The sequence below is a fragment of the Heterocephalus glaber genome, unplaced genomic scaffold (genome assembly GCF_053883595.1).
Source record: "Heterocephalus glaber isolate CG9 unplaced genomic scaffold, H.glaber_assembly_v1.0 deba00000122, whole genome shotgun sequence".
NCBI classification, from domain to species: domain Eukaryota; kingdom Metazoa; phylum Chordata; class Mammalia; order Rodentia; family Bathyergidae; genus Heterocephalus; species Heterocephalus glaber.
The window spans coordinates 856,222-868,472 of NW_028258138.1; the positions used below are offsets into that span (position 1 = coordinate 856,222).

At 44.0% G+C, this 12,251-nt stretch overlaps 1 protein-coding gene across 41 annotated transcripts in view; it reads right to left on the reverse strand.

Moving 5' to 3' along the window:
- Pcbp3 (poly(rC) binding protein 3) overlaps positions 1 to 12,251 on the reverse strand; it is a 237,857-nt gene that overhangs the window by 177,860 nt on the left and 47,746 nt on the right. For 15 of the 41 annotated variants that reach the window (XR_015451135.1, XM_087210717.1, XM_087210726.1 and 12 more), the window contains exons 2-4: positions 11,365 to 11,455; positions 10,751 to 10,872; positions 7,104 to 7,229 (exon numbers count right to left, since the gene is read on the reverse strand). The exons of 7 other annotated variants lie outside the window; for them this stretch is intronic. Coding sequence is in view for 7 of the 34 variants with exons in the window: in XM_087210717.1 (XP_087066843.1) it covers positions 7,104 to 7,169 (66 nt within the window). In the remaining 27 variants the exon portion in view is untranslated. Of the gene's footprint in view, positions 1 to 7,103; positions 7,230 to 10,750; positions 10,873 to 11,364; positions 11,456 to 12,251 lie in introns of those variants that run through there. 19 more of the 41 variants (XM_087210819.1, XM_087210831.1, XM_087210808.1 and 16 more) reach the window with 4 other exon arrangements.

A 12,251-nucleotide genomic window follows, 5' to 3' on the forward strand; every position in this document is an offset into this window, starting at 1 on the left:
TTGTAAATATGGTCTGCTTAAGAACTACTTTTCATTTTAATGATGTCATTTAAAGTTCTAAATTTTGATGGAATCTCATTTATCAATTTTTTTCTTTTATACATCATGTTTTTTGTATCCTAGATAGTTCTTGCCTACCCTAAATTCATAAACATTTTCCCTTATAATTTCTTCTTAATGTTTTATACTTTTAGGCTTTCATATTTAGGTTCATAGATCCCTTCAGGTTATTTTTATGTATGGAAATAGAGGGTTGAGGTTAATTTTTTATATACGGAAAAAAAATAAAAATAAAAATAAAAATAAATCTTGGTTCTGCAAAAGTGGGAAGGAAGATGCATGCCACTCACATTACTGCTGTGCCCCTCTGCACTGTGAGGTGACATAAGACTAGGTACAAATTGGCCAGCAAGATCCTGGCTTCACATGCAGGCAAGACTATAAACATCAACTGATGAAAGACTTGCTCAGGCGGGAGACACGGCCTCTAAGATGGCACTGTGACAAGCACTGCTCACAGGGACCATGAGAAGCTCTGTGTATGGTCCTGCATGCAATTTAAGAAAACTAATTAAAACTGGAAATCACAGGTAGAGAAGGATCCAGAGAGTCACAGAAATCACAACCATCTATCACCTTAGATATCAAATTTCATCAAGCTTAAGTAATTTACTAAAAGAATGTAGTCATAAGTCAGTTGTTTGGGGGCCAGGGATTTAGCTCAGTGGTTTCGCTGCCTGCTGCGCAAGCTCAAGGACCCGAGTTCAATCCCCGGTACCAAAAACCCCAAAACAAAAAACAAGTAAGTCAGTTGTTTGGAAGACCAAAGGCAGGTTGCCAGCCCAGAATCCCATAAGTGATTAGATTCTAAACTGGGTCGGAACCCAAAGAAGACCCATGGAGGCTGCCTGCCCAGCCACAACCTAACCCCAATCCTCTGCCTGATGTCTGACCAGAGCTGCTTCTCAAGCCTTCAGCCCGATCTTGTGTGGAGAGGAGGTGCTGAGGTGCAGATGGGATGACTCGGGATGCTCTCCGTGTCTCAGCCCGCTCTGCAGGGCACCCCACATTAGGCAAAAGGACCTGAGGCCTATCCCACACAGACTGCATGAGAGAGACCCCTGCAACAGCCACGCACCCCAGCCCAGTGATGGCTGGGGCTGAGAGGAGAAGAATGTCCACCTACAGCTGCGACAGGGCAGGCTGACTGCACTGGCTCACAACACAGGCAGCCAACCGAACATCAAACAAAAGACACAAACAGAAGGATTCCAGACACAGATAGCAGACTGCTCAAGCCAGTGACCCTCGGAGAAGGAAGCAAATGTGACGCACCCTGTGACAACCCAGTGCACAGCCTGGGAGAGTTCCCACAGCACAGGCAAGGCCAGGAGAGCCCTGAGCGGAAGGGACAGGGTCAGGATTCCAGGAGGCAGAGGCAGCGAGCACCTGAGGGCAGAGAAAGAAGGAAAGAGCTACACAGAGAAGCCCTCCAGGGACTGAGGTGGAGTCCCTCGAGTCCTCATCTGGATGCCATTCTCCACCCGTGACTGAGCCACAGAGGACAGAGAGGAGCCAATAGAAGAAAAAAAGGAACTGGGCATGGTGGTGCACGCCTATAAGCCCAGCTACTCAGGAGGCTGAGGCAGGAGGATCCTAAGTTCACGTCCAGCCTGGACAACCTGATTTCAAGTTAAAAAAAAAAAAAAGAGTTAAAACAGGAGCTAGAGATGTAAGTCAGTATGAGGCCCTGGGTTTAATCCCTAGAGTGGGAGGGTGGGAAACAGGTGGGAAGAAGGGGAGGAGAGAAAGGAAAGGAGGGAAGGAGAGAGGGAGGAAAAGGACAACCAATAGCCATGGCACTCAAGGAGCTGTACTAGTTCACATTCCCCAGCTGGACTGGAGAAACCCTGCAGCCCAAGGATACAGGGATACAGGGAAGGACACTGCCTGCACAGTAAGACCACATTGGCACCAGTCAAAACCACTGCACTCAGTCAGGCTCTGCCAGCAGAACAGAGTTTAACAAGTCACCTACGTTCTAAACCTTCCAGCCAGGTAACTCCACAGCATTCCAAAACAAAGCTTACAATAATGTCTCTTTCACCCAAACAAAATTATCAGCCACACAAAGAAGCAAGAAAATACATCTCAGAACGTTAACAACTTGACCAATAAGAAACAGACCCAGAAGTTACACAGAGATAATCAGGACACAAAGACAGTAAGTGGCCGTCATAAACTGATTGCATATGTTCAAGAAGACAGAAGAGTACAAGATGCTCAGAAAAGACAAGAAAAGACAATAAAAAGACTCAGACATCAAAGATGAACAGTGCTCCTCAGTGAGAAACACTGGCCTAGGTTAATGTCCATGAGACACCACAGAAGAAAGACATGAACACAGAACAGCTATAGACAGACGCTGCCCCAAAGGAAACCGAGACAGAAAGAGTCCTCTTCTCGAAAACCAGAAAGGGCAGGTAAGATGAAAATATACTTAAGTAATGACCAAATTTTTTCAAAACGTGGTGAAAAGTATGAGCCATACATAGATTCAAGAAGGTCAACAATCCTCAAAAAGGAAAACACAAAGGAAATTAAATCAGGGCGTATCATAATCTATTACCTAAAAAGAAAATCTCAAAAGTAGTCAGAAAAAAAGAAACACTAAAATCATTTACTGGCTTTTTTTTGCCACAAAACCCAAAAGGATAACTATGTGAAAGAATGAATGTTAATTTACTTCACTGTAGAAACCTTTCTGCCACCTGTATGCATCCCATAACATTATGTTGTGTACTTTAAATATATACAATAAAATTTATCTAAAAAACAGAAAGTACATATTATTTTCAAAGGAACAAACACAGACAAGGTAAACAGAGGACTTCTCAGAAATGCAAGCCAGAAGCCAACGAATGACATCCCTCAGAATGAAAGAAAAACTGTCAACCTGTAATATCAAACATAGTGAAAATAACTTCAAATACAAAAGCAAAACGATGACTTTTCCAATGAACAAAAGTTAGAAGTTAAATTAATTCATAATCCAACACACTTGAACTACAAATGACATTTTTAAAAGTCTATTATACAAAAGCAAAACAGGAGGAATCTAGATTTACAAAAAGAAACAGAAAGCACTGGAAACAGATAATATATAAATATAAACATCTTTATTCTCAATTTTTAGATTGTTTTCAAGATAATAGACTAGTAGAGGGCTGGGGATTTAGCTCAGTGGTTCTGGCGCCTGCCTCGCAAGCACAAGGTCCCGAGTTCGATCCCCAGTACCCAAAGAAAAAAAAAGATAATAGACTAGTTAAAGCAACACACTGCAGGGCTTACACCAGTGTTGAAGTAAAATAGGATGGGACAGAAAAGAAAGACCAGGGCAGGGCGACAGAGCACATGAGGTCACAGGTCATTGTGGACGGTACAATGCTATCTGACAGTGCACAGTGGTATGCTAAGGATACGTGGAGCGAATCCCAAAGCAGTCTCTACAAACAAAGAGATGTGGCCAATAAGATAACAAAATTATCAGGCACACGAAACTGATCATAAAAAGTACTCAATCCAAAATAAGGCAGAAAAAGAAAAAAGGAGAATCTAACAGAAAAATAGAAAATCAATAGCAAAATAACAGATTAATATCCAGCCATATCAATAATCACATTAAATATACGTGGTCGAAACATCCCAATTAAAATAACAATTTTTAAATTGGATTAAATAGAAGGACCACGCCAAATGCTATTTACAAGAAACCCTTTTAAATACAAACATTCAGCTGGGTGTACTGGCACACACCTGTAATCCCAGTCCTCAGGAGGCTGAGGCAGGAGGACTGCCACGAGTTTGAGGCCAGTCTGGGTTACACAGTGAGCTCCAAAGCCAGCCTAAATTACGTAGCAAGACTTTGTCTCAAAAAAAGAAAAAGAAAAAGAAAAACAAAACAACAACTATAAAACAAAATAAATACAAATATTCATATAGTTTAAAATAAAAAAGCCTTGGAAAAGATGCTATTATTAGTTAAAAGAAAGCTGGAATAACTATGTGAACATCTAAAAAACTAGATTTCAGAAAAAAGAATGTTACCAGAAGTAAATAAGGGCTTTGTGTAATAATGAAGGGTCAACTGATCAAGAGAAAATAATCCTAAGTGCGTCCACATTTGATAAAGAGCTTAAAAGTGTGTGATGCAAATACTGATAGAACCAAAAGAAACAGACAACTTCACAACTATAATAGAAGCTTACTATACTTTTCTCTAATAATTGATTTTTTAAAAACTACACAGAATATTAATAAGGCACAGAGGTGCCTCAAACATTATCCAACATAACTTATCCGACATTTAGAAAACACTCTACACACAGTTACAACAGTATACACATTCTTTTTAAGTGACTTAGAATATTTTCAGAGACCATACTCTGAGTTATTTTTTAAAATTTCAATAAAACTTTAAAGGACTGAAATAAGGAAAATAATGCTTCCTGAACATAATGGAATTAAATTAGAAACCAATAACAGAAAAGTATCTGAAAAATCTCCAAATACTTGAAGCACACATTCAAATAACATATGTGTCAAAGAAGAAATCACAATGGAAATTCAAAAGCATTTTGACCTAAATAAAAATGAATGAGCAAGCTAACAAAATGTATGAGATGCAGCAAAAGCAGCACCCAGAGGGAAACTTATACTACAAATGCCTGTGTTAGGAAACAAAGAAAGGTCTTATATCCATCAACTAAGCTTATTATTTTTTTTTTTTGGTACCAGGAATCGAATTCAGGTCCTTGCGCTTGCGCAGCAGGCAGCGAAACCACTGAGCTAAATCCCCGGCCCAACTAAGCTTATTAAATAAGAACAGTAAGGTAAACAGATGAAAATAAAGAGCAGAAATCTTTACACTGGAGAAAATTAATGAAACCAAATGTTGGTTCTTTGATAAGATTACTAACCTCGATAAGCACCTAGCCTCATTGCTGAGGAAAAAAAGGGAGAAGACACAATGACCAAAATCAAGGATGATGAATGGAAATTACTACAGACACAAAACAACACAATTTTTAAACTGGGCAAAATATCTGATCAGATCCCTCACCAAAGAAAACATATGGATGGCAAATAAACACACAATAAGATGGCCTGGCAGGGAAAGAGAGAAGCAGGCTGTTCAGACCAGACAGAAGCAACTACAGGTGCCAAGGACACACATGACAGGGCAACAGTTTCCTCCAAACCCTGAATGGCATGGCAGAAAGAGTCCAAAACACAGGCCACCTCCCAGAGGGAGCCACAAAAGTCAGAAAAGGTGGCGAAGTCCACTCGATGGGACAGAGCAGACCAGACTGGGTCACCAGCTTGCTTGGGGCTGTGAGTAGGGTGGGTCACACCTCCACTGCTGCTTCAGCATGCACACTTAGACCCTGGGGTGAGGCCCAGCCAGGAGGAAGGGAGTGTACCCCGCCCATGGGGCTCCCATCCCCACTGCCCAGCTCTGGCTGTTGGCTTCCTAAGTGTGGACCTGTGTCCTCTGCCTTCTTTTGGGACTATACTCCCTTCCTATGGGAGACCACCCAGCCCATACCCACAAGCATCTTCTCTCCTGATCATTCCTACTTGTGTCCTCCTGCCCCTGCTCCCCCCACCCAGTTCCTACCTGACCAACCATTTGAATGTTTATTATCTGAAGTCCGTGACTAAATCCCACACGTGTCCCTCCCACACCACCCTCGTGAACCCCTCAGGCCCTCAGTCCTCCCTCGGCCCCCTCGCCCTACCTCCTAGCCTGTTTTCCATCAAGGCCTGCCTCATCCTGTACTGACAACCACCTCTCAGCTGCTTCCCTCCCATCTCATCTCACCCCTGCAGAACAAAGCAGCCTGCTCCCCTCTTCCCTTCTCAATAGCTGAAGTGGGCCTTTGAAAGTGGGATGTGGCCATATACTGTCCCACACTGAGGGCTGACACCAACTGCCCGCCCACTGTCTGGTTGCCTTGCTCTCCTGACCATGTCCTCCACCTGCTTCCCCTACAGCTGCCCCATTCTTTCTCTCCCTGCCTCCACCAAACCCATCCCACTAGGGTTGCTCCTCCTGCCAGAGCACACAACAGTTCTTTCCTGTCACCAGCTGGACCACTACCTCCTCAGAAAGGCATCCCTTGACCATCAGCCAGGCCGCCCTCCATTCACTCTTGGACAGACTTCCTCTCCTAATCTTCCTAGCACAAGACTACTGTACTAATAAATAATGTTTGGTCTGGGCCCTCATGCCCCATCAGAAGTAGGACTCCTGGTGACAGGGACCTCACCTGTGTGTTCCAGGCCACCCCAGCACCTGAAAGAAGGCTGAGAGGCAAGTGGGGGCCAGAACTCAGGTGGGTCCTCCCTAATGGGCAGCATCCTAAAGGAGAATGAGAGGACTCTAGGGAGGAGTTTACCAGGTGGCCAGGACACATGTGCCTCCACACCCTTTCTAAAAACCGCAGACTGAAGTAGACTCTTTAGATGGGGGAGGGAACACAGCCTCTCCAGTAAGACACTTTCAATTCAGCCACTCGGAGAGCATGCCACTAGCACAGTCTGAACAGAGGCTGTGCTCAGGTTCAGGTGCTGTGCATGTGCAGACACCCAGGTGAGAGCTGGGCTGACAGCACCTGGTCCTCCCAGTCCATAGCCACCTCTAGCATGGCCATGGGTTTGCAAACACACCCAGCACTGTGTCAGACACCACACACCCACAACAGAACATTTTCATTAGAAAAGAGTAATAAGGCGAGAGAAACAAGGGAGACAGATGCTGTACCTTTGAGGGATTTAGCTGTGGCACAAACAACAGTCTTGCCTCTTTACTTGAGCTCATATCTGTAATTTTAGGTACTAATTTTAGTAGTCTAAGAAATACTGCAGCTTTCCAGCAGAGCATGCACCAAGGGTGGATGCACTCCCTTCCAGAGGCTGGCTCTGTCCTCCTGCCACCGCCTCCCAGACCAGCAGGGCCTGAGATGGACTGCAGAGGGCACTGCTCCAGCTGAAGGAAGGTCCCCATCCCTTGCCGTCCAGCTTTCCATACACCCACACACCTGGTGTCCTGTCATCCTCACTCCAGCAGTCACACTGCCAATATCTTGCTTCAGCTGAGGGTTCATGCCGTGGCAAGGCCAGGGCTGCAGCTCCTTCCCACACACAGCTGGACTTCTGGGGCTGCCCTGTTGGGAGAGGATGGCAAGCAGCAGGCACAGATTACTGGAGTGGGGCAGCACTGTGACCCACCCCATGGACTGCTTTAGCCCACCATGTCCAAAGACCACTTCAGAATACTTGGGTTTATGCAGTGGTTTTGCATCTGGACACCACTGGAAGCATGGCTTCTAGAAGTCTGATGACAGGTCCCATTTTTGTCACATGTCCACAGGTGCTTAAACCATGACAGATCTCAGTGAAGGAAGAAGAACAAAGGCTACTATTTTTACAGAAAGACCAAGCAGGCCACAGCAAGGATCTGACCTCAGGAGGAGGCAGCCTGGACTCTGAAATTCTTGGGACCCTGCAGAGAGAGTCCTGCAGTAAGGAGAGTGGCTTCAAAGTACTTCTGCATGGAAAAAAAGTGGGAGATTGTTTCTGTGGAGGGAGGAGAGGCAAGGACAGTCAATCCAACTCAGTTCAACCACAGAATCCACCAGTGCAATTACTATTTCTAAGTAATTAGCACTCTTGGTGATGGTCTCAGCAGAAAAGAGAAGAAAGTAGTTGTGGGTGAGTTTCCTTGTTCCTCCACATCAAAAACTAGCATCATGAGGCCAACATGGGCTGTGATGTGACTGGCAAGGCTGAAGGATGTAGGTCCCATGGAGCAACCAGACCCAGGCCTGGTATGGTCCTCATGACCTTTCCCTCCTTCCTGAACACTGGCCTTTCCCTCCTTCCAAATGTTCAAGACTAGGAGATAGACTCGACAGAGAAGCTCAGTGTCTTCCCTCCTCCCTTGCCTATTTCCAGGGAGGTTGTGTTTTGGGCTCCACTTTCCTATTTGAGATAGATTCCTATTTAAGACAGACAACACTTCAGATGAGCATGAGCACAGATTATATCAGCAGACTATATTCATGATCAACTTACAATAGTTCATAAAAGGATTTCTATGAACTAAGATTTCATTCCCTAGTGTTCTGTGTGGGTCACTCTCATCACCAGAATCAGACACAGGAGTCTGTGTGGCCTCTCACCAGGGCACTGAAGTTGCCTAAAACACATCCACTGGGCTTGCCAGACAATTCTCCAAGGGTAATCAGCTCTGCAGGCCCCTGCTGCAGGACTTCCGAGACAGCAGGCTCCCCAGCATGGCACCAACAGCAGGCTACATCCTCAGACCAGCTCTCCTCAACAAGTGTGGGCCTTGAGCATGCAGAAGGCACACCTGCCCTCAGGGGAAGGCTAGAGAAGCACAGAAGAGGGCAAGTACCTCCCATTGCCATAAAGAAGCACTGGCAGCAGCATATTTTTTCCTACTTAATACTTTCTCATCATAGCATCTATTTATTTTTAAAATGAAATGACATCAATCGCATGTTCTCTCAAAACAACGCAGTATATTTACATTTGTAGAAAATGTTCGTAACAGCTTGTTTTTAACTTATTAATGTTTACTGATATTCAAAGAAATCCATCTATGAAAATCAAACATCTATTACTTGAGATTACTTGGATTGCTTTTATGCTTAGAAAAATGCTTAACGCAACTCAAAGATCAGATTGATATTCACATAATTCATTTGCAGTAAAAAGAAAACCTATAATCTTTCTCTTAAGAATATAAAGCAATGTGTGTTCATTGAGGGAAATTTAGAAAATTCAGAAATGTGTGAAATCATGCACACACATGTGCCACAAGTACATGCTCATGCACACTACAGACACACACACCTACATCTTATTCATACTGAGCGGTTTCATACGCACTATTGACTTATGTGCCAGTGTGCTAGGTGCATTTTTCCATGTCATGAATCATCCCTATAAACACCAATTGCTGCCTAATATTCAACTGTCCTATGGAAGTACAATAACTGATTTACTAAATCCTCTATTACTGGGCATTTGGGCTATTTCCAGTCGCTAATTATTTAAATTAATGCCATAATGAGTATCCTCTGTTCATAAATTTAGTGCTTATCTGATTATCTCCTGAAGATAAATTTGTAGGAGTAAAATTTTCAGCCAAAGTCCATGAATATTTTTGAAGCTTCTCATACATATGGATAAAAGAGCCCTCCGGACACCTGCTGCCTACAGCCCCCCTCTGCGACGCATGAGGTGATACGCTCAGTGTCTGTTATAAACCTTCCAAAACACAGGGAGCTGGCCCAACAGCACACATGCACCTGCTCCCCATGCAGGTGAGGCCCAGCTTCCCTCCCTGATGGCCAGCAGCACCCACACCCCTTCTGTGAAGTACCACCCTAGTCTCCAACAGCGATGAGACACACGACGACTACGGAAAGAAAGAGGTATCATTAATTTCTGGTAAAGGGTTAAACAAATTTAACTGAGTACATTTTAGAGAAGAAGCAATTCTGGAGTTTCCTTTATATTAGAATACTTTTTAAATGACCCTGATGATAACAGAACGAAAGTGGGGGCAGGAATGGAAATCACTGTGAACTTCATGCATGAAAGTTTGTTTCTGGTTCTCCTACCACAAGTATTCTCCACAAATACTCACGGACATCCATGGCGCTAAGAGTTTAGACGCTAACACTACCCTCCACAGGAAAAAAATCAATTTGCCCAATACCTGTTTCCACAACTGGAAACAGGAAGAAGTCACAGGTCCTGAAACACATGCTCTGGCCGGAAAACAAGAAGTCTCCAAACATGGGATGGCAACCCTGGGCAGCACCAAGTGGCAGTTCACAGGGGCTGTAGCCAAGCTGTAGCCATCTTGGCACTCAACAAAGCAACTGTCCTCCTAACTCAGGCTGAGCTCAAGGCCCAATCATCCCAGGCTGTGCAGCCACGCGGCCATCTTTCCAACTACAGTAACTGGTGTGACACAAGCAGCCTGCTTCCTACTGATCTGGGATGCCACTATGGAGCCACGGCAGGCTGTCCATGTGCTCCAGGTGGGAGAAGCACCCACTGAGAACACTCCAGGGTGGTGACAAGGGCAAATGTCTTTCAAAGGTCTAAATACAACAATAAATTCTGTGATCACTGCATTTTTATATGTGTCTACTGCCAATCCATTTAAAAGAATAATTCACCAATGCTACTAAAATTGTTTTTTTTAATTGATTAATATATGTATTTAACATATTGAGCTCTAAATAAAACACAGCAATGAGTGTTCTCCTAGGACAAAAGCCTTGCCATGTTCCCACCCCTTGACTGTCTTCAGGTCACTCGAGAGATGCCATGGGCACTGCTCGCTTGACTGTTACATGTGGCTACTTCTTCCTGCTGGCCTTGGGATTTGCCAGATGGTAATTCTGCCCTATAGGGCTCTGAGATCTTCTGGCTTCTAGTTTACAGATGTGGTCACGATTGGAGAAGCTGCACAGAAAATGTCCACCTGTGTCTTCTGCTTGTGGAGCACAGCTTTCCTTCCCCTCAATCAGTTTCTCAGGGTCTTATCGCACCAAGGGGTGTCCCCTCTGCCCACCCAGCAATGCCTGCTGCCCCCCACTGCAGACACCGAGAAGCTGTCACCCACATGCACGGTGGCACCCACCCCTCAACAGCTTCAGCTGCACAACCTCCTCCTGGGGCAACACCGGCCTTGTTGCAGAGCGAGGATCGGGAACAGCGAAGACAACTCAGGACCCCAGCTGGTTTCTGATTCCTCTGGCTCCTCTGGGCATAGGCAACACAAGACGAAACTTTACACACACCAGCCCCCTTTTTGGAAGCCAGCTCTAGACTCTGCTTGGCTTCTGACACTACTTATCTTTGCACCAGCATCACACTGCTTTAATTTCCTTAGTTTTCTAGAGGGTCTTAACATCAGATGGGATTTGCAGCCTTGCACTGCTGTTCTTTTCCAAAATTTGCTGGCTACTCTTATACAACCAATTTCCTATTGACATTCAGAAACCATTAATCAATTTCATTAAAATTCCATGTAGGAATGCACTCATTTTTTTAAAAATTTAAGTATAAAACAGTAACGGCTGTTAACAGCTCTCCCCTCCATATAATCAATGAGAACACTGGTAAAATCTGACATGATTAACTTAAGAACTCTGAATTAAAGGGATGCAACAGCCTAAGGGTCATTTATTTAAAAAAAAAAAAAAAAAGACTGGATCTTGGTAAGAACTGTAAGCTTGTGGCATTTTAACTTACCCAAGTCCCATCCCCTTCCCTAGCTCCACCAAGAGGTCAGCAGTCAGGAGCCAGGGGTGGCAGCAGGCAGGGGTGTCCTCCACAGCAGCACCTGTGATTGGAAAAGAGAAGGATCTTGACTCAACAACCACAGCTTCACCTAAGAAACTAGAGAGGTGAGGGCCGGGGATTTAGCTCAGTGGAGCTGCTGTCTGCCTCACAAGCGCCAAGGTCCCGATTTTGATTCCCGGTACCAAAGAAAAAACTAGAGAGATGAGAGAAAACTAAGCTCAAAGGAAGCAGAACAGATATTACAGCAAAAATGAGAGAATAGAAAAACACAACCAGAAGTTCATTCCTTGCAAAGATCAACCCTGATAAACCCTTCCCCAGACTGACAAAGAAAAAAAGAGACTCAAACTACTAAAATTAGGAATTAAAATGAGGATGTTATTACCAAACTTATAAAAATAAAGATTATAAGGAAACACTAAGAATAGTTTTACATCAACAATTAAGCTAGATGAAATGAGCAAATCCCTACTAACAGGCACAACTATAGAAAATGATTCAAGGAAAACTAGAAAATCTGATTACACCTAAAATAAGAAGAGATATTGAGTCATAAATCAAAAAAATTTTCCATAAGAAAAAGTTCAGGACCAGATGGCTTCCCTGGTGAATCCTGCCATGTGTTTAAAGAACTAATAACACCAATCCTTCACTACCTCTTCCAAAAAGCAGATGAGAAAGAACAGTCCCACTTCATTCTATGAAGCCAGCAGTACCCTGACACAAAAGCAGATGCAAACCTCACAGGAAAACTACAGACCAGTATCTCTTATGAGCACAGATGCAAAATTCCACAACAAAATACTAGCAAACAAAACTGGAAAATGCATAAAATG